The sequence below is a fragment of the Falco peregrinus genome, chromosome 17, assembly GCF_023634155.1.
Source record: "Falco peregrinus isolate bFalPer1 chromosome 17, bFalPer1.pri, whole genome shotgun sequence".
NCBI lineage: Eukaryota > Metazoa > Chordata > Aves > Falconiformes > Falconidae > Falco > Falco peregrinus.
Genome location: NC_073737.1, coordinates 209,443 through 232,354, shown reverse-complemented (window position 1 = coordinate 232,354; position 22,912 = coordinate 209,443). Strand labels below are relative to the sequence as shown.

The window sequence follows — 22,912 nt, the reverse complement described above, 5'->3', positions numbered from 1 at the left end:
CGTGATAGCCGAGCCCTGTGCCGGCTCGGGGGGCTCCTCTGACCAGTTTGCCAGCACCAGTCCCGGTCTGCCCCGATGGGTGACAGCTGTGGTGTGGTGGGCAGTTACACACGTGGCTGCAGAGGTGCCTCTCCCAGGACACGGTGTGTGTGTTCCTTGGAGCGCCAGCAACATTCTTGGCTCCACTGGTGTGGCAGTGCTATGCCAGCAGCTGGAAGACACTGTACGGGGGGAGCGAGAGGATCTTCCAGATTCTCCTCAGCTCCTGCGTGCTTGTTGCCCACCGGCTAAAGCCCATCCTCAGGCTGGCGCTCCGAAGCCTTTGCTCGAAGCCAGGTGAAAGCAGTGTCTGGAGGGGAGTCCCCCCGGAACAGACTCATCTGTTTTTACTCCCTGGGTTGGCCTTGCACATAGCCATGGCATGGAGGGAGTCCTGCCCCGGAAGGGCTGTAGTGCTGAGTGTTTGACTTTGGCGGTCTCGTGTCCCCGGCAAGTTCCACTTTGACTAATCATCGTCATTAATTGTCCCCTTGGGCTAACTCCCTGTCCTGAGCTGTTTGTGAAGCTGCCTGGTGTGCTGGGGGTGGTGGTGGTGGGGGAAATGTGTGTACAGCAGTAGAGGAAGTGATGCCTTCCCAGGAATCTGGGTACCTGGTTAGCTCAGCGCTCTCAGATGCCTCTGAAATGAGAGCAGTGATAAGATCTTTATCGTGAGGACGGGTTTTATGTCACTCCATTGACTCCTTTCCTGTGCTTGGGACCAGATTGCAGTGTCCTGTGTAATAGGCGTGGTTCTGGACAAGTCTGCTCAATCTGAGGTGTGGATGGTATGAAAATACGGGACGAGTGGCAGCAGGGGTAATTCCCAAGTCTGTGACAGTGCCAGGCAGTAGCTGGAGTGCCAGTCTGAGCCTGCTGTGTCTCAGGAGCTGCTCTGAGTGATGTGACCAGCCCAAGTGCTATCTTCCAGGTTTCAGAGCCCACTGTCCCTGGCTTCCTGCCACCCTCACTGAGTTGACATCTCTCTGAGGTGCGTGACTTGCCTGACTTCGGTTTCTCTTTCCTCCACTAGTGCTGGTGACATGTGAGTGCCTCATCTGCCAAGAAGCCAACTTGCTGTTTGAAGAGCTTTCCAGGGACACAGGCTTCATTCATGTCTATAATGACCCTTCAGCATGAGTGGATGACAGGGGCCTCTGGATTTAAACTTGTTCCAGGCGTCATGCAAGGATCTCTGTTACTGCCTGTGTCCTCACAGAAAGAACAACAATAGCTCCGCACACAGTAGGCTCCTGCAAGTGCTAACTCCCTCGATCTCCTCCAATGCAGGCTCAGGGATGGACTCCACCTTTTCCCTGTGAAGAGACTCTGCATGCTTTCAGCAGCCAGAAGGGGATTCTGCTGCCAGGTTCTTCACAAGCCGCCCCACAGCAGGACTTGCTCAGCGGCGCCTTGGGAGGATATCCATTTGCGCAGTTGTGTCAGCGCAGTGCTCACTGCACACCTATGGAGGAACCTCTGTGTGTGTTCCATCGTCTTTGAGCACCTCAGCCCACACTGTCAGAACTCACCTGGGCTTCCAGCAGACTGTTCGCTTGTTTTCCCAACTGCTTGCCCTGATCCTGTTGTGTTCCCTCTCTTGCAGAGCCTGAAAAGGATGTGAATTTTGGAATGGGGTCTGTGAGCAGGCTGCGAACTCAGTGCATGTGTGAGACTGTTGTTGAATAACAGGAGGACTGGTTTATTGCTGTGGGCAGCCCTTCTGTCTGGCTGCAGGGCTCCAGCCTTGCCTGGGCCCTTCACCATGTTCCTCCTGCTCCCCTTTGACAGCCTGGTTGTTAATCTCCTGGGGATTTCTATAACTGTCCTCTTCACTCTGCTTCTGGTTTTCATCATTGTGCCAGCAATTTTTGGGGTCTCCTTTGGCATCCGCAAGGTTTACATGAAAACTTTATTAAAGATTTTCCAGGTAAGTTGTTTTCGTAATTTTCTGTCTGTTTACAGGGGTCTTGTCAAGCGTGGTTGTGCCAGGGAGAGAGGCTTTTGCCCCTCAGCAGAGCATTGCAGGTGACTGGGGTGAGAGGTTGGTTTGTTGGTGACGTGTGCTGGTGCCACATGACCTGTTTGGGTCATCTCATCCAAATGTAGTTTACTAGAGCTCTGTTGATGAGCATTTTTTTCCCCAGTAATTAATGTTGTAAGTAAAGCAGTAGGATATAGCGTGGCCTGTAAGCATGCGGTGGCGCGGGAGAATCTGTCAGTGTGCTGAAAGGAGGTGTGTGCCTGGGTGGGTTAATGTCCTAGGCAAGGCAGTGTGCCTGGTATAATTTGATATGGAAGGAAGCCAAAAGGGGTGTAGGGTGTGATGGGGAGGGGCAAGGCTGCAGTCAGCAGGCTGCCTCTCTCCGGGTCATGTTTGGATGAAGCCAAAGCCGGAGGTAAGGCAAGGCTTCCTGTACTGCAAGCCCTGAGGTCTGTGGCCAGAACCCACAGCTCACCCTCAGCAGCGCTGCCTGCTCATCTGCTGGGCCCAGCAGCCATGGCTGCACCTGCAGCCTCTGAGGACGACCAGCAGCCCTTGCTGACCCTCTTGCTAAAGAGAGGCCAAGTGGAATTTTCCAGCTTGGGGTCGTGCTGTTCTCTTGCCTGCCTTTTGCAGGCTGGTTTTATGGGCTGTCTCACAGCCAACGTGTCTCCTTGAAGCAAGTCCCTGGTGAGACGAGAATTTTTGCCAAGATCCTACACCACCTTACCCTCGCAGCCCAGGCAAAAGCCAAAGGGGTGACCTGTGATTGACAGGGAGGTTTTAGGCTCTTAAATATGAAGTTCAGGCTGCTAAAGGATTTATGATATGGCTAGTGCTGTTTGAACAGGGGTGGTCTTCCCCAGCAGTATCTCTGTACTGGCTGGCTTGGGAAGGCAGCCCTGGAATTTGCATTGTTCAGCTCTTTAAACTCTTGAGTCCTCCCAAAAAGCCTGAGGTGCGGATGGGAAGACCCTGGGCTTTGTGAGGTGCTTTGTTAACACAGGTGTCTGAAGACCTGACTTCAAATGTAGTGACTGAACTGGGAGAAAAAATCAGTAAGAATTTTGGTTTATCTACAATAGAACTTTTCACCTTGGTTTTTTTGTTTTTTGGGTTTTTTTCCTTTCTTCAATTCAGGAATGTTTAATCTCAGCATCTATTTTGGTGTTTAATTTTGAAACTATTTTTCTGAAAAGACTTTGAAGTCTATTTCAGCTTTTATTAAAGAATCTTTGTGGTGGGTGAGAGGAGCACTCTGGCCCAACTGCTTACAGTTTTGGTGGAAAATTCACTCGGTAGGTTTGGTCATTCAGAATTGGATTTTTGAGGAGCGTTATTTACCTGAAAGATTTTCGCATCTCTAGAGGCCAGTGTTGCAAACATAGCCCAGATGGACAGCAGTCCAGTCTGGCAACCTGTGGGGGGACAGCCCAAGCTGCAGGGGTTGGGGTGGTGGCTACACATCACTGTTGGTGGCTGAGGGAGACATGCCTCCTGTTCCCCAGATGGGAGTCTGGGTTTTCTGCTAATGCAGTCAGGATAGAGCCCAAGCTGGGCTTGCAAGGAACGAACGCCTTCTCCATAGGCTGCTCAGCACCTGCTGGGTGAGAGCTCCTCTCCTGACTTCTCTGGGATGGCAGTGTCTAGGCAATCTTCTGCAATCCTGCAGTTCCTTCTGCTGGCAAAGGCAGCTGCTGGATGAGCTGGAAATTGCATATGTAGTTAGCATTCCCACATCACTGCCTTCTGACCTGATGCTGGCACGGGCTGAGACTGGGTTGCCAGGAGTTTCCAGCAGCTTCCCCTTCTTCACAGATCCCTGATGGAGCAGCTAGCCTGGAGCAATTGGCATGCTGTACACAAGTCCTCCTTCAGAAGCTTCTTCTACCAGGCCTGTGTAATGAAGAAGAGAGTGAAGCTGAGAGGGTTACTTGGAGGGCAGGCAGAAAGACCGATCAGAAATCCAGCCAGCAGTTTTTGCTGGTGTCCTTGAGAATTAGCTGAGAGAGGTTTCTATGGCTAACAGGTAGTCTGGGCATGGTTTCTGGCAGCCAGCTGCCACAGAGCTGTCTAAGGGTGCTTGCTGCTGCAGCTTTGGACTGACTGGTCAGCTGAGAAGCAGCAGCAGCTGTGAGCTGAATCTGAGAGGGAAGGATCCCATCCTGTCATCGGCCTGATGTTTTTAGCAGCAGCCTGAAAACACAGTCTCTGCTTTGAGCTTGGAAGAAGTAAGGGTTGAAAAATAGCACCAGCCCCATGATGGGCTTCCTGCGCTGTGGTGTGGGCCACACCAGCTGGATGCACGGTCCACCCAGAAGCTGTGCAGTGGCAACCACATGCCAGGTGCAACAGAGCCTACAGGACACAGAGACTGCAGAAAATCTTGCTGTGCCGTATCAGCACTGACCTCTCGGCTTCCCTGTGGCGCTCACGCTTCCCCCTGGCGCTCTGCTATGCAGAGTGGCGCACAAACATCATGGCTGTCCTGTGCCTGTACTAGTCACCTCCCCATCAGTTCTCTTGTCTTGCAGGGCAGGCAGGTCTCTGCTGTAAAAACATTCCTCCCAGGCCAGACTCTGCTTCCACCTTGGTTCAGTTGTGTCCACCACTCACTCTTCCAGTTCTGTATGGAAGCCTCCTGCTTTAGCCCCATCTTCTCCCCTTAACCATGGTCTTTCCTGGAAGTCTACTGTAGAACAAGGGGTAGTGTGAAATGGAGCTACAAGCCTTGTGAATCTTGCTCATCATTTGTCTCTTGCAGTGGGCAACACTGAGAATAGAGCGTGGTGCCAAGGAGAAGAACCATCCATTATACAAGCCCTACGTCAATGGTAAGATTGTGCCCTGCATGGGTACATACGAAGTTCAAAATTCTTTTAGGGAGATGAGGTAAATGTGTCTCGGAGCAGCTGAGGTTTTCTGGGAAGCCTCCTCCATATAGATGGAGTGGAGGGAGCTATGGAGAGGTCCGTTTTGTGAGGAAGGGGAGGGAGGCGCCCAGGCAGTCCTTCATTTCTACGGGGTTGGGAGGGCTGGTCTATGCCTGTCTAAACTGGAGAAGGGAAGGGGGGGCCCTGTGGAGGGTGGGCAAGTGAGCAAGGGCCCTGGCTCTCGGCTGCATTTGAATGGGCAAGTCATACTTTGCTCAGAGCTGCCTGTGGCATGTTGCAGGTATCATTGCAAAGGAGCCAACATCACTGGAAGAGGAGATCAAGGAGATCCGCCGGAGCGGCAGTGGCAAAGCCCTGGACACCCCTGAGTTTGAGCTCTCAGATATCTTCTATTTCTGCCGCAAAGGCATTGAGACCATCATGGATGATGAAGTGACCAAGAGGTTTTCAGCTGAAGAGCTGGAGTCCTGGAACCTGCTCAGCAGGACCAACTACAACTTCCAGTATATCAGTCTGCGCCTCACTGTACTCTGGGGACTGGGGGTGCTCATCCGCTACTGCTTCCTCCTGCCCCTCAGGTGAGTGCTCCTGCCGAGATGGTGCTGATGGCATGTTCCCACTGCAGCAAGTGCAGCTGGTCTCCAAGCTCCACAGAGCCTGTTCAACATGATCAGGAGAGGTGGGCTACTTGATGAGTAGGGCCTGTGGCCTGGTTATGCTAGCGTGTAGCTTCCCTCTTCCTGCAGGATAGCCTTGGCGTTTACTGGCATCAGCTTGTTGGTGACTGGTACTACAGTGGTGGGATATTTGCCAAATGGAAGGTGAGTTTGTGTTTGAGGGAAGAGGGAATGGGGAGCCCCCTGTGCAGTTTGAGACCTCAGAATCCTGAAGTTTTCCTGCAAGGCCTGTTTGTTCTGCCTGCTGCAGACAAGGTGGGTGGTCTTGGCATTTGTGGCCTCCCAGGAAGAGACACCCTGTAATTTTAAACAAAAGGCCTAGATGTGAGCACTAAGCCTATGGCAGAGCTCAGCCCTGGGCTCTGAAAGGAAAGATAACAGAAGAGAGCAAAGGCTGAGGTTTGCTTCTCACGAGTTAAGAATCGGTGGTCATAAGGTGACAGCAAAACCCAGGATGAGATGTGTTCCTGTGGGAGAGATGTGAAGTCTTGCCTGGATCTCATGTCCTGGGGCAGCTGGGCTGAGTGACATCCTTACAGGCGATACTGTAGAACCAGGGGGTGACAGCTTCTGTCCCGGGCTGCAGGTGTAAGGAGTTCCTGAGCAAGCATGTCCACCTGATGTGTTACCGGATCTGTGTGCGCGCCCTCACAGCCATCATCACCTACCATGACCGGTAAGGAGGCACTGTCTGCTGCAGGGTGTCCCTTTCCACTAACTGCTCCGTGCTGTGCCTCTTGCAGGCCTTATGTTTTGTTCCTCTGTCCTCATCTGTACCTTTGTTTTGCATTTAGAGAAAACAGACCCCGAAATGGAGGCATCTGTGTGGCCAATCACACATCTCCCATTGACGTGATCATCCTGGCCAGTGATGGCTACTACGCAATGGTAAGGTCTGCACCTCAGCCCCAGCTCTGCCTGCCAGGGCCTGGCTGCACATGTGGTGGGAGCAGCAAGTATATTTCATGGGACAAGGAGCAGGCAGCAAAAGGCTTTTGAGCATGCAGAACTACTTTTCCCTGCATGACATCGCAGGGCACTCTCAGACCTTGTGCACAGATGTCCCATGGCATGTGGCTTTCCAGCAAGCTTGGTTTGGGACTCAGAGCACCAGGGGAATCTGGGCATGGCTTTTCAAATAAAGCTCTGGGCTTTGCCGTCCGCAGAAGAGCAAAGTGCTTCCCCAGCTGGGCCTCTGGCAATGTGGAAAGCACTTGGGCCTTGCTACATCTGTCCTTCCAGTCAAAGCCTGGGACTTTTCCTCTCAGCCTTTCCAGGGCAAGGGTAGAAAGATGAACCACAACTTTGCCGTGAAGCTAGGAGCTGCCTGGGCCTTCATGTGTCCCCTGGTCTTGTAACTTGTGTCTTCTTGCCCTGTTCAGGTGGGTCAGATCCACGGAGGGCTCATGGGTGTGATACAGAGGGCCATGGTGAAAGCTTGCCCCCACGTCTGGTTTGAACGCTCTGAGGTCAAAGATCGTCACCTTGTCGCCAAAAGGTGTGCCAGTTGCTAGCTGCAGGAGGAGGTCTGGAGGCTGGGGAAGTGGGGGGAGCTGCCCACGTCCCTTGGGTGAAGACACTGCCTTGCCTCATGGGTGTTGGGAACTGTGCCACTTGCTGGCACCCAGGTAGCCCCCAGGATAAGGACTGTATGCTCTGCGGGTTGCTAGTGACAGCTGCTGTGCCCTGTGCTAACTGGTGACACTCTTCCACTTAGGCTAACAGAGCACGTCCAGGACAAGAGCAAACTGCCTATTCTCATCTTTCCAGAAGGTGAGTTGTGGAGCAAGGCCAGACAGGCACCTGGTGGAGGTGACCCATTGGGACAGCACAGCATCTCTCTTCCTTCCCTTCTTACACAGCCAAGGGCCTTGAGACCCTTCCCTGAGGCAAGGGGGACATTGCATCTTTAGAGCTGACTGAACCCAGAATGTGGAAGTCAGATATATGATGTCCCAGCGGCACGTCCTGTGCCCACAGAGAACAGGGTTTGGAGTGAGTGTTAGGGGGCAGTTGCTGGGTGCCTGTGGCCTAGCCCTTGGCTGTATAGCTTAGACTTCTGAACTGACTTGCGAAGGGGAGTTGAGAAGATTGTGCTTGCCTCTTGCAGGAACGTGCATCAACAACACATCTGTGATGATGTTCAAAAAGGGGAGCTTTGAAATTGGAGCCACAGTTTACCCTGTAGCTATCAAGGTATGGCAAAGCAAACATTCTTACAGCACAAGCAGCCCTCTGTGTGAGAGCTCAGTCTTGGCAGCCCGGTCTTGGTGCTGCTAGGTCAACAGCCCAGTCTGAGGGCAGGGGGAAGCCAAGGTCACTCCGTGCAGTGCTCTGGGAGGGCTGGCCTGTTGCTGGGCTTGGGGTGGAACTTGGAGCCTCAGGGAGGGTGCAGCCACTCCCTGACTTTGATGAGCTCTTCTGCCTCTGTAGTATGACCCACAGTTTGGAGATGCCTTTTGGAACAGCAGCAAATATGGCATGGTAACCTACCTCCTTAGGATGATGACTAGCTGGGCCATTGTCTGCAGTGTCTGGTACTTGCCCCCAATGACCAGGCAGGTGAGTAAGGTGGACCTGGTCTATCTGATCTGCTGTCTGTTTGGCCCTTTGCTCCTGCTGAACAGTGTTGTTTTGTCACAGCCCAAAGAGGATGCTGTCCAGTTTGCCAATCGAGTGAAGTCAGCCATTGCCAGGCAGGGGGGCCTTGTGGATCTGCTCTGGTGAGTCCAGGCAGGCTTTTCTCTTCCTGGTGCCAGGGTTCCTTGTTCCTGTGTCCTTGTCTGTGCTTGTGGGCTGCAGAGATAAGTTTGTGTCTTGCACGGGGCACAGTAGGGCTATGGAGAAATGGAGATGGATGTTGCCTGTGACCTCCAAAACTGCTCTTCTGTAGCAGTGACCCAAGTCTTTGCTTCTGCTGTGTGTGTTGGGCACCAGGGCTTCATTCTGTGATTTCAGCTTGCACTGGGATACTCTGGTTCTACCTTGATGCTCAGCGAAGTGGGTTGAGCTTGGGAACTTCCTTTTTCAAGCAGTGAGATCTGAGGGGCAGAGGGACTCTGCAGGCAGTCTCCTGTAGTGGTATCAGAGCAGCTCACACTTCTGACAGAACTGCCATGTTGAGCACAGCGTGGGGCCATGGGTGCAGCTCCTGGCAGAGCAAGGTGTGAAAGTAACTCCCCTTGGGGATGGTTGGTCTGCAGCGTGCCCTGGCACTGTAAGGTACAAGGGTAGCTGTCTGGTGGTTGCGGGAGCTCTGCCCTGCTCTGAGCAGCCCCAACTGAAATTTCAGATGGTGCACACCTGCAGCATCTCTGATGGTATGACTCTTTCCCCAGGGATGGAGGACTAAAGAGGGAGAAGGTGAAAGACACGTTCAAGGAGGAGCAACAGAAACTCTACAGCAAAATGATTGTAGGCAACCATGAAGACCGGAGCCGCTCATGAGCCCTCTGCCTCCAGCACTGGTGTTGGGCCTGGCCAGAGCCCTCTGCCTCCAGCACGAGCCAGGGCTTGTCTGAAGCAGCTCTGAATCTTTGGACTTTGGCTGTTCCAGAGCTGCTTGGACTTGCTCCTTCATCCTCTGGCTGTTCTTTCCCAGAGGCACTATTACTGCCTCGAGTCTTCAGGCCCTGGGCAGGTCTTGGCAAAGATGCCTTCTTGTTACTGTTACAGTGAAGCCCCTTGCAGGGGCAATATTAAATGAAACACTTATGGTGTCATTTGCTTCCATACGGTGTTTACAAGCCCAGGGGGAGGACTGGTGTGTTGATGTACATGTGTGTCAGTCACAAGTCTCCCATGGCACAGAAACTAGTGAGCTGCACTGAAATTAGCTGCCTTGACAACCAAGGGAGTCTTCGTGAGCCTGTGCTTCCCATTTGTGTGGCATAAACCCCTTAGGAGCAGTATGTGGTCTCTGAGGCCATTTCCAGCTTTACTTCCGGAAAGAGAAACCTTTCCTTTTCCTTTTGCTGCCCTCCTGTTATAGCCTGACCCAGACCATTGCTTCTCCAGCATCTGCATAACAGCCTCTTTGCTGGGGTTCCTCAAGCAGTGAGGATCATCCTCCTTGGAAGCCTTCCTCTGTCCCCTGGAACTGCGGGTTGCCAGGCAGTTGTCACTCGTGTAGCAGGTGGGGCTCTTGAATCAATACGTGCTGTGGTGGAGCCCAGGGTGGGTGGGAGAGGCTGAGAATGTGGGGCAGGAGATCCCCTTTCAGGTGTCTGCTGAGGGAAATGGTGGGATCTGATCTCGTTATGCACCAACATGTACATAGATAATCTCAGCTTATTGCAAGGAAACAGAAATCTTGTGCTGGAGGTGGTACCCCTTGCCCTTTCAGTTCTGCAAGTATATTTTTCAGTAAAACAACTTGTATTTGAGCATTCATCACCTGTACTTTCCAATTTTCCTTATGTTCCTACAAACTAGCACTTTCACTGGGTCTTCTGCCTGCTCTTACAAGCAAATACTGTTTCTCTGCTACCTGCAGAAGCCTGCTTGCATTTTCTAGAAGGCTAGAGAAGGCAGCACTGAAGTGCTTCCTTTGTACCTCACGTGGTGTTTGTTGGGGGCGGGCATCTGCTGTCCCCTAGGTCAGGACAGCTATTCTGCATAAATGTCCTGAAATCTGAATTTCCCTGCGCTAGATACTAACATGGATTCAAGGTAGTTCAGTGCCTGCTTCCTTTTATTCGCTATATCAAGACAGAGAAATGGAGAAAAGAAAGCAACAGAGAGGAAGGGTTCAGAAACTCCCCTAACCTTTCTCATGAGACAGGATGCACATACCCCCACGTTATCCCATTCTGTGCAGCTTCCCTCCTGCGCATTGCTGGTGGCTTCAAAACACTTCTCTTGGGTCGGTTAGGTCGTCTTTACCTGTGCAGAATGTGCAAGCAGGGGATGCACAACTTGTCTCCATAGTAGAGGAACCCTATTTTCCATGGTGTGCTATTCTCCACTGCCGTGGTTTAACCCCAGCTGGCAACCCAGCACCACACAGCTGCTCACTTGCACCCCCCGCCCAGAGGGATAGGGAGGAGAATCGGAAAGGAGTGTAAAACTCAAGGGTTGAGATAAGAACAGTTTAATAGGTAAAGCAAAAGCTACACAAGCAAACTTCCCATGTGCAGGCGGGTGTTTGGCCATCCACAGGGAAGCAGGGCTCCATCACACGTAATGGTTACTCAGAAGACAAACACCGTAATGCCGGATGTCCCGCCCTGCCTTCTTCCCCCAGTTTATATACTCAGCATGGCGTCATATGGTATGGATATCCCTTTGGCTAGTTCAGGTCAGCTGTCCCGGCCACGTCCCCTCCCGATTCCCCATGTCCCTCCAGCCCTCTGGCTGGCAGGGCCCAGGAAACCAAAAAGTCCTTGACTTGGTATAAAGATCACCCAGCAACAGCTAACATCGGTGTGCTAATCAACATTGTTCTGGCACCAAATCCAAAACACAGCACTGCACCAGCTACTAAGAAGAAAATAAACCTTATCCCAGCTGAAACCAGGACATCCACCTATGCCAGGTCCATCATTTAATGTAAGAATAAACTGAACTGCTCCCAGTATGATACCTGAGAGGGGACAGTCTTCCTTACAGTGACGTAAAGCTACACTTAGCAGCATATGATCTGCTAACATACAGTTAGGGGAAACATTTCTATACCTAATTGATTTACCTTTGCTTCTCATAGTGCTCAAAATAGGATCCTTTATAAATACACACACAGAGACACATTACCTGCACAAACATTGCATTCAATTATCAGTGATCTGTTACACATGATCACCATTAACATCCAGCCCTGCCAAGAGAAACCAGGCTGTTCGTGTTTGGTGATGGAGATGGCCTTATTGGCCCCATGCTTTTCACTGTTACCCCAATTTCACATTCTTCTCCTGCCCAACTTCAGCTATGGCAACTGATCTGGAGTGGGGGGTGGGGAAGAAAAAGCAACAAAGCCTGATACCATTTTCTTTCCACCTAAGGTAACAGAACAAAAGCAGCTGAAGCCAAGCAGGAGATAGTTAACATCTACAGGACTGAAGTGTATTGCTTATGCTCCTGTGCTACCAATAGAAGACAGAACAACTACTCCTTGCTGACAGACACCTCGGTTGCCCAGGCTAGGACCCCTCCTTCATTAGGAGTGTATTACAGCATCAAGGGCCTATTAACTAGCATTTCAGTTTACTTGTTTTACCCAGTTCGTTAGGTACGGCTCCTAACACCAGTTCACCAGTCCTCCATCGGTGTCCGTTAACTGATGGGGCTGTACTTTGCTCCTTCAAAAAACAAAAGAAAAGAAAAGGAAAAAGCAAAGTGCAACCCTTAGGTCCTTGGCAGTTGTTCTATTCATACAGAGTTTTTGACCATCTTTTAGTTGTAGAAGCAATGCTGGGTATAGCACATGCATTATGGGACTTAACCTGTAGCATCGCTAAGTGTCAGTTACCAAGCAGGTGTGCGTTACCCTGTAGTGACCCTATACCAGGGGTCCTCAAACTACAGCCCGTGGGCTAGATACGCTCCCGCCCCCCCCCCCTCCCCCAGGGGGTTGGGGAGGGAAACCAAGCAGCCGCAGATGGCTTCCTGCCACTTCATCCGCGCTGGCCCCCTGTTTAAAAAAGTTTGAGGACCCTTGCTCTATACCATGTAATCATAGCATTTTACGAGCTGTATTTGCTCCATTTCCTGCTTGAGTCATGTGCTTTTACCCAAAAAGCTGCTGCTGACCTCTGTGGCAGCCTTGGCAGCCTCTGGCCAGGGGAGAAGAGCCCCAGTTTTGCCTAACAGCTTTGCTGCTCAGGCTCCAAGGCTTGCAGAGCTTTTCCCTTGCTCAGGGGGCTGTTTGGGCCTAGGCTGCTGCACTGTGCCGTGGTTTGGGCTGGCTCTGGAGGGTGCCCCTACCCCAGAGAGCCATGGGGTGCCCAGGCAGTGCCGCCCTCACTGGGTCCTATGGGTGCCCTTTCCCCGTGTGCTCAGCTGCAGACGGGGACACAGCCCTGGGCTGGGGCTGCCTGGGCAGGATCTCTAGGCTCTCCTTCACCTTTCCCCAGCCAGCAGCATGCCAAGCACTCACCCACATCCCTCCTGTCCTCCAGGACTGTGCACCCAGAGCCCTCCTCTCTGGGGCGGGGGGAGTATGGGCATTGGCTTCAGGTCATGCAAACACCACACCACAGCCGCTGCAGGCACGGGCAGGGGCTCTGCGCTGGCCTCACACACACTCCAGTGCCTGCAGCAGTGTGCCCTGCACCCCTGGGTGCTTGGACCCAGCTGCGGGTGCCCACAAGTCTTCTGCCCACAGCTGGGTCCCCCAGCCCTTGTCACAGAGGCTGTGGAGATGCGCAGGAGCCTGCCCGCCCTCCCAGCTCTGCAGGCCCTCCAACTGCCCCGCCGTGCTTGGGGAACATTTCCAGCAGCCCTGCTCCTGCTGGGATGCTCAGCAGCAGGCAGGGAGCTGGCTGGACAGGTTAGGAGGCACACATCCATCTTTCCTTGGCTCCCCCTCCCCATGCCCCCAGTCAATATGTCTCTCTCCGATGAGAAAGTTAATAAATTTAGCTCTAGATTAAAAGTATCGATCATTTCATTTGTAAGCGATAAATAACCATGGGGGAAGTGCTGGGCGGCCCGCAGGGTAGGTGCTGCTGGCTCTGGCTGCAGCAGCCATGCAGCCTGCTGGGGCCAGGGGCCCTCATATGGATTCTGCCCGGATGCTGGCATTGATTTGCTATTAGTCTCCACGCACCACCCAGTAGCACATCATTCCTGGAGCCGCTATTAATGGCCTTTTGATAAATAATCACTTGTAAGTCAATAAATTTTTATTAAAGAGTGTGGCGCTTTGATTTATGAAAATCCGACGGGGTTTGTCTGGGAGAAAAGGGATGCAGAATTGAAGCGGAGCAGCTATCCATCTGCCTGCCAGGCTGCCCTGCCTGCGCTCGCACCCACACGCCCCTGGGGCTACCAGCCCCAGGCTCTGCCACACACTGGCAGGAGCCCTGCCCACACGCCCCAGGGCTGCCCAGCCCCAGGTAGGGCCCAGCTGAGGGGCGCAGGGTGGGTTTGGGGAGGGCAGAGCTGGTGCTTGCCACTGACCGGGCTTTGCATGCCCTGCTGAGTACCTGGTGTTGGCAGGGGAACCACTCTGCTGCAGCAAGCCGCAGCAGCAAGCGGCCAGTGCTGGCTGTGCAGGAAGAGAGCAGCAGTGGGCAGAGTGAGCAGGAGAGCAGGGTGGTCCTGGCCACCGCCCCGGGGGCCTGCAGAGAGCAGCACTGCTGGGGGACCCGGCCGGCTGCAGGGACATACAGGGCAGCCAAGCTGCAGGAATGCACAGGGCAGCCAGGCTGCGGCTGCGATTTGTCACCCTCCCCAGCTACAGCAGGCCCTTTGCCACCTGCTTTATTTGTCTCCCAGTCCTGACGTGGCATCAGACAGGTGTTAAACTACTTAATCACTTTAAAATTGTTTTAATTTTCTGTTTTGTATTGATCTCCACAGCACCAATTAATCAGCTCACTGGACCAGGCAGTTAGTACATTAAAAATTGTCAGCCACGCTGGGCAGCTTAGAAAATGTCAAAAAAATATCCTGACAGCAGCTCCTCACTTCTGCCGTGTGGAGCCTGCTCCTGCTGAGTGCTGGTGCTGCCCATGGATGGTGACGTGGCTCTCCCAGCCCTGCCACACAGATGGGTCGCATGGAGCACAGAGCCTCTGCCCCAGCCCCGTGCACTGCACTACCCGTGGGACCTGCCCTCCCGTGCCCTTGCAAAGGGTCTATCAGCTCTGCTACCCGCTGGCATTTGTCCCATCGAGGCAACTGAGAGGGAAGCATTCCAAGCGCCACACTCGCTGCGGCAGGGCTTGACAGGGACCTACGGGATGAGGTTGGTTCTCCTCAGCCCTGGGAAAGTGCTGCCAAGAAGTCAGTGCTCCTTGCAAAGTCCCTCCACCCCAGCGCGTGGCAGAAAGTGACACGTTGGAGGACTTGAAGCCAAATGTGGGCCCCGGGGCCTGGGCAGACGGGTTGCACAGTGATGGTCTGCAGCCCCACACCACGGCTTCACGGCACAAGGCTGGTGCTCAGGGCCGCTGCAAAGCCCCAGTGCTCCAGGGGCACTGATTGTCCCCGGGGGTGGACGTGGCCACCAGTCCATCCCTAGATGTTGCCTGCAGCCACAGGGGAGAGCAGCTTGGGATGCAGCCCCCAGCACTTCCTCCATGCCCATGCCACACTGCTAATCAGTATATGATGGGCCAGCAGCACCTTATCTCTTATTGATTTCTGCCCAAGACACAGCCGGTCTGTTTGCTCACACCTGGCTGGCACTTAACTGGCTCTTGGCTGAACAACTGCTGAGCTCGTTGGGCCCCCAGCACTATGCCTGTGCCAAAGGACTCCCTTTGGCATCCTGAGCAGCTGGGGACAGATGGCCCTATGTGGCACCCACCATTGGTGTGCAAGGGCTGACCATGAGGAGCCACAGCAGGGGGTGTGCAGCCCCACATGCACACCCGTGTGCATATGTGCATCCCCTGCTGTACAGGGGTGCAGCATGGGGAGGGGGGCCCACCAGGTTGGCAGGCAAACACACCGGAGCTATTGACACCACATCAATCCTGTAGCCTCGACAGGTGAATGGGCTCCCACTCACACCATTAAGATAAATGATATTTATTTGCTGCTAAGAGGTTCCAACATGAGGCCCCAACAAGTGACTTTTGAACCAGCACCTCTTGCTGCCCATGCACACACAAACCAGGGAAAACCCTGGAAAGAGTCCCAGGGCTGCCTTCTTCCTGTGGGCTTTCCTGCCACACACACAGAACCACAGCCCCAGCCCCTTCCCCTGCCTGGCACGCAGACCCTGCCCCATTCATGCTATCCCAGCCCCTTCTCTGGCCCAGCCTCACGAGGGGACCCTGGACCACACGGCCACAAAGCAAGCGCTGGGACTTGGCTGGGACCTTTATTGTATCAATGCTGACAGCATGGCCACACCTGATGCTGCCCACGCATGCTGCTCCCAGCCCTGCAAGCTGTGATCCCTGGGCAGGAGCTGCCAGGAAGCGGGCAACAGCCACCCCATACCCACAGCCGGGCATCTGCTGGGGGGTCACCCCTGGCAGGAAGCAGGCGGCTGGGCCAGGTGCCCCACAGCCCAGAGGAGGGGACTGTGCCGGCACTCAGCCGCTGTGCGTGCCCAAGCCCAGCACAGAGAAGGCCGCACGGTGCTTCCTCAGCAGCAGCCGGATCTTCTCATCATCTGAGTCAGGGTCCAGGGGCTTGTTGTACTCGTCGTCCTCAGTCTCAGAGGCTGCCTGCTCTCCACCAGAGCCCCCCACCCGCTGTGAGGACGAGGAGGGCTCCAGGGCGCTCTTCTTCCTCCATTTGGTCCGTCGGTTCTGGAACCAGACCTGCCACCCCACGGGCCCAGCTCAGTTAGCAGCCACCACACCACATGCCCTGTGCCACCCAGGTACCAACACTCACCTTCACCTGGGACTCAGTCATGCCAAGGGAATAAGCCAGTCGTGCTCTCTCTGGACCTGCCAGGTACTTGGTCTGCTCAAAAGTCTTCTCCAGAGCAAAGATCTGGTGCCCTGTGAAGGTTGGGCGTGTGTGCTTCTTCTTGTGGATGCTGTCAGCCAGGTGAGCAGGGGCTGTGGAAAAGGATGAGGGAGGTGGGTGAGTGCCTGGGTGCTTTGCGGTGCATGGCTCTGGGCAGCTCTCCCCTTCCTGAACACAGCACCAGCACACCTGCCAGCCCTCAGCACCCACAGAGTCCCTCCATGCTGGCTCCACCCTAAATTAAAACCGTATTCTGGCCTCAGGGCTTCAGCCCCATCCCAGGAGTGCTGAGCTGCCGCCTGTGCCAGTGCCAGGCTGTGTACCCCCTGCGCGGGGACAGCACCAGCTTGTTGTGCCGAGAGGGGAAGGGTCGTTCGCAGCAGTGCACGGCCTCAGAGCCACACAGCACTGGGATCACTGTACCCCTGTGCCCCACACCCCACAGGACGCGTGATGGGAAGGCAGGCAGAGCTGTGCTAGGAGCAGACGGCTGAGCTGCCTGACCTGCCTACTCCAAGAGCAAGGAGAGAGGGGAAGGGGACTACGGCTGCAGATGCTGAGCAGCTGCACCCAGCCCCTGGCCCTGAGCCCCCTGGGGTTCCCCACGGGACAGCGGGTGCACCCGTCCCACCCACCCTCTGGCACAGCAGCAACGTGCTCTGCAATGCCCCCGCCCTCACCACCAGGCAGGCAGCACTGCCAGCACAGGGTCGGCCACCCTGCCTGCCCCTGCCCCGAGCCAGGCCAGGCACTGGCCCTCGCGAGGCTGCCGGAGCAGCAGGGGATCTCCAGGATGGCGGGCTCTGCCTGTCCTTGCCAGATGTGGCTCGCCTGGGGACTAAGCAAAGAGTTAACGTTTGCCATTGGAGCTGCCCCTGTTCTTGAGCCAAAACCTCTGGCAGGTTGAGGTCCAGCAGCTCTGGCGCTGGGGCCGCCCTGTGGTCCTGGGGCAGCCCGCAGGGTGACCAGCCATGCCTCGCGCTGGGTGACAGAGAAGATGCGGCCTGGGCAGCTGCCCCACGTCCCGTCGCCGGTGCTGAGGGTTCGGGGCTCTGCGGGGTGCCTGTCGCTCACAGCGCCCACCCGCCTGCCCGCACCCACCCGCCCTGGCCCCACTGTACTTACGGCCGCCGCACTGCCGGCCGCCCCGCCAGTCTGGGGCTGCCTCTGCCCAGCAGCTCCTGCCCCGCGACAGGTAATCGCCACCGGCCTTGGGGAGGGCCCCCACCTGGGGCCCGTAATAGACGCCCGGGGAGCTCAGTCCGTTAAATCCGCCCGTGTGGGGGTAGCCGGGGAGGAGGGTGCTGTTTGGTGTCGCCGCAGGCCGGCTGAGGATGTCAGAGATGCCGTGGGGCGTGCCGGCGGCCAGCTGGGCACCCAGCCCCGGGGGGCCCAGCTTGTAGAAGGAGCTCTGCACCGAGTACTGGCAGACGGGAGCCTTGGCCTCGGGGAAGGGGCCCAGCGAGGGGCCGTTGAGCAGGAAGGTGCCCGGCAGGTTGGCGTCCATGGCTCCGGCGCTGAGGCAGCCCTCAGAGTCCGGCTCCCCAGGGGCGCGACAGCCAGCCCATCCCCACCGGCCTGGGGGCTACCGGGCCCCGGCGTCCGCCCTGCCCGGCGGGCACCTGGGTGGCCGCGGGGGTGGCCCAGGGCGGTGGCGGGGGCCGGGGCCCGGGCAGGGGGCGGCGCGGGCGCCCTCCTGACCCCGGGTGGCCGCGGCACCGGACACTCAACTTGGGTTTGGGAAGCGCCAACATTTCTCTGATAAAGATGAGCCCCATTAGAATACGGGGCCCCCATTGGCCGGGCGGCCGCAGGAGCCGCTCCCATTGGCCGGGTCTCGGCGGCCTCGGCCGCCATTGGCTGCGCCGCGGGGCCAGCCCGGGATTGGCCCGGCCCAGACAAATCGCTCTTTGAAAGCCGGCGGCGGGGGGACGCGGGCGCTGGACAGCGCCGGGCGGGAGCAGCACCGGGCACCGGGCACCGGGCACCGGCACCTGCACCGGGCACCGGCACCGCCGCTGATGCGGGGCCGGAATGCCGGACAGCGCGGCCGGAACGGGCCGGGACGTGGCGCCACCGGGACGCGGCGGGCCGGTGCCCTCGGCAGGCCGGTGCCCTCGGCGGGGCCCCACACAGCGGTGCCGCTGCCCCCGGCGCAGCTGGGCCACCCCCCCCGCCCCGCTGACGCCCCCAGAAGCTCCCGGGGGAGGCCAAGGGCAGCACTGTGCACCCTCCCGGGCGGCTCGCCAGCCGTCTGGCAGTGCACAAACAGGTGCCAGCACCCACCCCTGCCCACCTGGCAATGGGGTACGGGTGGAGGGGAGCCCCACGCCACGGTGCACCCCGGAGCCTCGGTCTCCCTCACACCCTTGGAAAAGCAGAGAGGAAAAGCAGAGTTTGTGTTGGTTTCTTTATTAATTCATAGTCTGATAGCTGGTGTACAGGGAAATGATCTATACATCAGGGCTAAGACAGGGAAATCCAAAAGGCTTGTTTCCATAACAATTAAAAAAAGGAAATAAAAGTAATTTTTAAAACTTCTAAAAAGCTTCTAGTGTGCAGACTGCAGCATTCTCTAGACTCAAGGTCGGGTGCAGCCTCCCCCTACCAGCCCTACAAGCAATCCGGGCGCAAAGCAATGTCACTGCAGGTGCCTGGCACGGTTGCAGCACAGCACATTCCCTAAGGCGGATACAAGGCCAAAGCACAGGACCCACACACAACTCTACGGTGGTGCTACGGAGTCAGCTGTCGCAGTGGGTCTAGGGACGTTATTGTACACAGCAAGGGTGATGGATGGAGAGTCTGTCTATATGGCTCAACTTTGGGGTGGGGAAGGGGGTGCTTTGCTCTCCAGGGCTAAGCTGGGTCATTTGCTTTGCTGCAGCTAGGCTTCCTCCTGACTGCAGAGGAGCCAGGGGCTTTCCCAGCAGATGCACGCCCGTGGCAAGACAGGGCTGCCCTACCAGGGTCACCATTGCATGGCCTGAAGCTGAAGGTGGGTTCATTCTGCATCTGGCCACTGAGAGCAAACTTGCACCCCGTGAAACATGTCCATGGCCACCTCCAGGGGAAAGAGCAGGGGATGCCCACACCACTGTGCTACAAAGGCCAGGCCCCCACACTGATTAAGTAAAGGACAGAGTCAGGGACATGGGACCTGCTGCCACTACCTGCATCCTGCTCTCCTGGGGTCAAGTACTGTAGCAGATTCAACCGACTGCACACCTCAGAGTTGCCTGGACGGTTCTGCCCATCACTGCTTTCCTGCTAGAGCAGCTGGCCCTGGGGCTGCCCTAGCTCCCAGGGAGACTGCTTGGTCCAGGCTGCTGCAGCAGGACATTTCACCTGGCCAAAGTGCAGCCACCAGGGGAGCAGCTCCTCACATCTCAGGGATTAGTCCTGGGATGGTCAGCATCCATGGTGTCACTGGACTATCCTCACTCTTGTGCCCTTGCAGGGAGGCCAGGGGACCCTGCGAAGCCCTTGCATGGGGTGCGTAGTGCAGGGCTGCTGGCTCCTGCCAGCTCCTGGCTCATGTCCTGAGCAGATATTGTGCTGAGTAGAGCTAGGCACAACCCCGTGTGTGGCACAAGCATCCCCTACTCTGTCTCACTACCCATCCTCCCTGGGCCCCAAGCACCTCATTGCAGATCTACAGCTTAACCCCAGCTGGAGGCAACACAAACTGGGGCTTGCACCACGGACAGGCCCATGGGACTGCACCTGTGGGCCCCTCGCTTCAGGCCAGGAAGGGAGACCAGGCTCAGCCAGAGGGGCACAGGGCAGCCTGATGCCCTTTTTAGTCCTACAGCCTCCCAGCTCCATTCACCAGAGCCCCTCACGTACTCCAGAGGTTTTGCCCGTCCTGCAGCCTGAAGAGGTATTTGGGAGCAGAGCTGTTACTGCTTTGTACATACTGCTAGAGTGTCCCTAGGGGTTTGCATAGTATTTATTGGTTCATATACACAAGGCTGATTGCTGTACAGTTTACACTTTCAACACAAGCAACGAGCTCAGTGCTCAGCCCAGAGCCCTGCCCTGGCAGGAGACGTTGCACGTGCTGGGGAGAGGAAGGGCAGCCCTGCACCAGCCCCTCTGCCCAGGGCAGCTGTGCTCCCTGCAGCCCTCCTCTCACACACCCCCTGGCAACGGCTGCCCTCCCCATAACCCAACACTCACTGAGAGGGACGAGAAGCGAGTCCAGCAGAGGCAGCACGGGTGATGGGGGTCCAAGCCCCCTCTCCTTCCGTGGCGGGTAGCGCTGTGCTGCCTCAGCTTCCCTCTTGCAGCTGGAGCACGGCATGGGGATGCATTTACACACGTGAACGCATGAGGGTGGCGTCTCTTTCCCTCTTGTTTTCTGCCAGTCCAGCTCTTGCCTTCCAGAGGAACTGAGAGGATGTCCCTGGTGCGAGCTGCTGTCTCTGGGCTCCTGGCAGCAGTGGGGCAGGGACAGAGGCCCCTCCATCAGTTTTAAGTACTGTAGCTCATGCGTCTTGCAGTCAGTCAGTCATGCGGATAGGATGGTAAGTATGTCTCATACAGAAATCATGCCATTAGCCTATAGAAACATGTACAGCCAGCCCTGCTCCCCTTCACTCTCTGCTCTCCTCTCTTCTCCGGTTATGTGTCAGAACGTGCTTGGAGTTCAGTGGTTTGGTGCTGAGGTGAGATCCTGGATAGACAGAGAGACAGAGATGGGGTTACCAGGCAATCATGGTGGCACAGCCAGGAGAAAGGGGATGGGCAGCCAGGTATGTGGCAGCCCCAGCCCCTGCTACACCCTGTGCTTGTCCCACACACCCCCATCCTGCCCAGCTACAAGACAAGTTTTGGGGGATAGGGAACGTGTCAGAGAGACAGCAATGGAGCACCATTAAGTGCCTACAAACACCGGCAATGCCGCAGATGGTGTTGGCTGTGCTGTCCCATGTGCAGAGAGCAGCAACGAGCGGGTGCTGAGCTGCACCAGAGGCAATGTGGTGCTGGGAGGGCTGCTGTAGGCTCTGGGAATAGAGGAGGCCAGCTCTGAGCCCCCAGCCTCAACCAGGGTGACTGCACCTCACCCTCACAGTGGTGAAGACCCCATGCGTTCCTAATGCACACCCCAGGCCACAACAACACACCAAGGAAAACAGCAAGTCCAAAGCAGCAGGAGCACTGTCCCAGAGACAGGCAGGCCCAGGGACTGTCTGGGGTGTGGGGCAGGCAGTAGGTGTGGGGACACGGTCTGCATGAACACATGTGCACAACCACAAGCCTCTTGACTGTCATGCACCCGCTAACACAGTGGAAAGAGGAGGGCAAGGGAGGGCAGACAGGCACAGCCATGCATGTACAGCAGAGACCAGAGGACTGACAGCCCCTGCTTGGCAGCCTCCTCCCTGGCTCAGGCAGTGCCCGGCAGCTGGGGAGCATGCACGCCGCACCTTCCCCCAAGTGCTGCACTGCCGGCCCAGCAGCAAGCATGCAGACAGCAGTGATGCAACTGGGTCCAAGTGTGTTGTGCCAGCCACCCTGCTTTGACCCTGGTCCAGTCCCACCCAACAGGGAAGGGCAGGGGGAGCAGGGAATGTGCAAGACTTGGGGGATGATCCAGTGCTCACACTGGGGATCAAAAGAAGAAATGGCCTGGGCCAAAGGCAAGTCCCCTGACCTCAACCCCTACAAGCATCGTGCTCCTGCACCCTGCCACTCCTGCATTCCCTACCGTCCCGATGTCCACCAGCAGCACCCTGCCAGGGCGCCTGCACCTACTTTCCCGGCGACAGGAGCCGCAGCCTCACTGCCGCCCTCTCGTGCCACCGTGTGTGGCTGGCAGCGGCAGCCGCTCGCATGTCCCCGCAGAAGTGCTGCGAGCAGACAGCAGGGAATGGTCCAGCAGAACTGTGACACCCCTCATCTGGCTCAGGGCTCTGCCTGCGCCTGGCTGCACCCCGTGGGAAGGGGAGGCAGGGGCACCAGGCTCTCAGGGCTGGTCTCATCTGCACAAGACCGCACAGTCAGTGCTCGTGCGTGATGCAGACAGCTCTGCTCAGACCCCACACAGATGCTATCCACTCCCTGGAGTGGTTTTGGACAAAGATCACCCCTCTGCTGTAGCTCAGCATAACCAGGAGTAACAACCCTGTGCCCTTGTCACTGGGGACCATTACCCCAAGTGTTCAGGATGCAGTGACTGCAGTAGCAGCCCCTAGCACTGCAGCCGCAGCGAAGTGCTGAGCACAGAGGTTGACCCAGCACCAGCAGCTGGCTGGAGCATCGCTGCAGAACAGGGCACCCCATAACCATTGCACCCACACCCTGGGCCCCAGGAGCAGGTTAGCAGCAGGGGCATGCCACTGCCCACCCTCAGCATTTTGCTGCGGCACAGCAACCCGACTCTGCACGGCTCTGTTACACTTTCCCCAGGAGGATATGCATGACCAGCAGCTCAGTGCAGACAGCAGCATGGGGAGCTGGGACAGAAGGAAGAGCAAAGGTGGGGTTACCTCAAAAGAGGCCATTTGAGGGGTCACTGCTTCCCTCTTTTCAGGCTGGCTCGTTTCACTATCTGAGCCCCCATCCTGCCCCCAGAGACCTCCACTTTCGGGACACGCACTCGCATCTCCTCCTGAGGAAGCCACAGGGGCAGGAAGCAGGAGATCACCCAGGTGGACAGACAGACATACAGAAGAAGACACGAGAGGGAAAGGCAGAGTCAGTTGGCAGAAGACACTGAG

General features: G+C 56.3%; 3 protein-coding genes across 11 annotated transcripts in view; 1 reads left to right on the top strand and 2 right to left on the bottom strand.

The window, feature by feature from the left end:
* Positions 1-1,804: 1,804 nt before the first annotated feature.
* GPAT4 (glycerol-3-phosphate acyltransferase 4) lies at positions 1,805-9,316 on the top strand. Its single transcript, XM_055820207.1, has 12 exons — positions 1,805-1,969; positions 4,788-4,857; positions 5,198-5,495; positions 5,664-5,738; positions 6,181-6,270; positions 6,389-6,482; positions 6,977-7,092; positions 7,312-7,367; positions 7,705-7,790; positions 8,028-8,156; positions 8,238-8,317; positions 8,933-9,316. The coding sequence occupies exons 1-12, from the start codon at positions 1,805-1,807 to the stop codon at positions 9,039-9,041; spliced, it is 1,368 nt and encodes a 455-aa protein (XP_055676182.1). The 3' UTR covers positions 9,042-9,316.
* Positions 9,317-15,572: 6,256 nt separating this feature from the next.
* Positions 15,573-17,896, bottom strand: NKX6-3 (NK6 homeobox 3). The gene is made up of 3 exons (XM_005233531.4): positions 17,313-17,896; positions 16,110-16,279; positions 15,573-16,033 (listed from the first exon to the last, which is right to left on the bottom strand). The coding sequence occupies exons 1-3, from the start codon at positions 17,692-17,694 to the stop codon at positions 15,803-15,805; spliced, it is 783 nt and encodes a 260-aa protein (XP_005233588.2). The 5' UTR covers positions 17,695-17,896; the 3' UTR covers positions 15,573-15,802.
* A 687-nt stretch (positions 17,897-18,583) lies between these two features.
* The window catches only part of ANK1 (ankyrin 1), a 66,408-nt gene continuing 62,079 nt past the window's right edge, over positions 18,584-22,912 (bottom strand). For 8 of the 9 annotated variants that reach the window (XM_055820129.1, XM_055820135.1, XM_055820134.1 and 5 more), the window contains one exon: positions 18,584-20,865. In XM_055820129.1, coding sequence (XP_055676104.1) covers positions 20,839-20,865 — 27 coding nt within the window. In that variant the 3' untranslated portion in view covers positions 18,584-20,838. Of the gene's footprint in view, positions 20,866-22,704; positions 22,771-22,912 lie in introns of those variants that run through there. The other variant, XM_055820138.1, reaches the window with a different exon arrangement.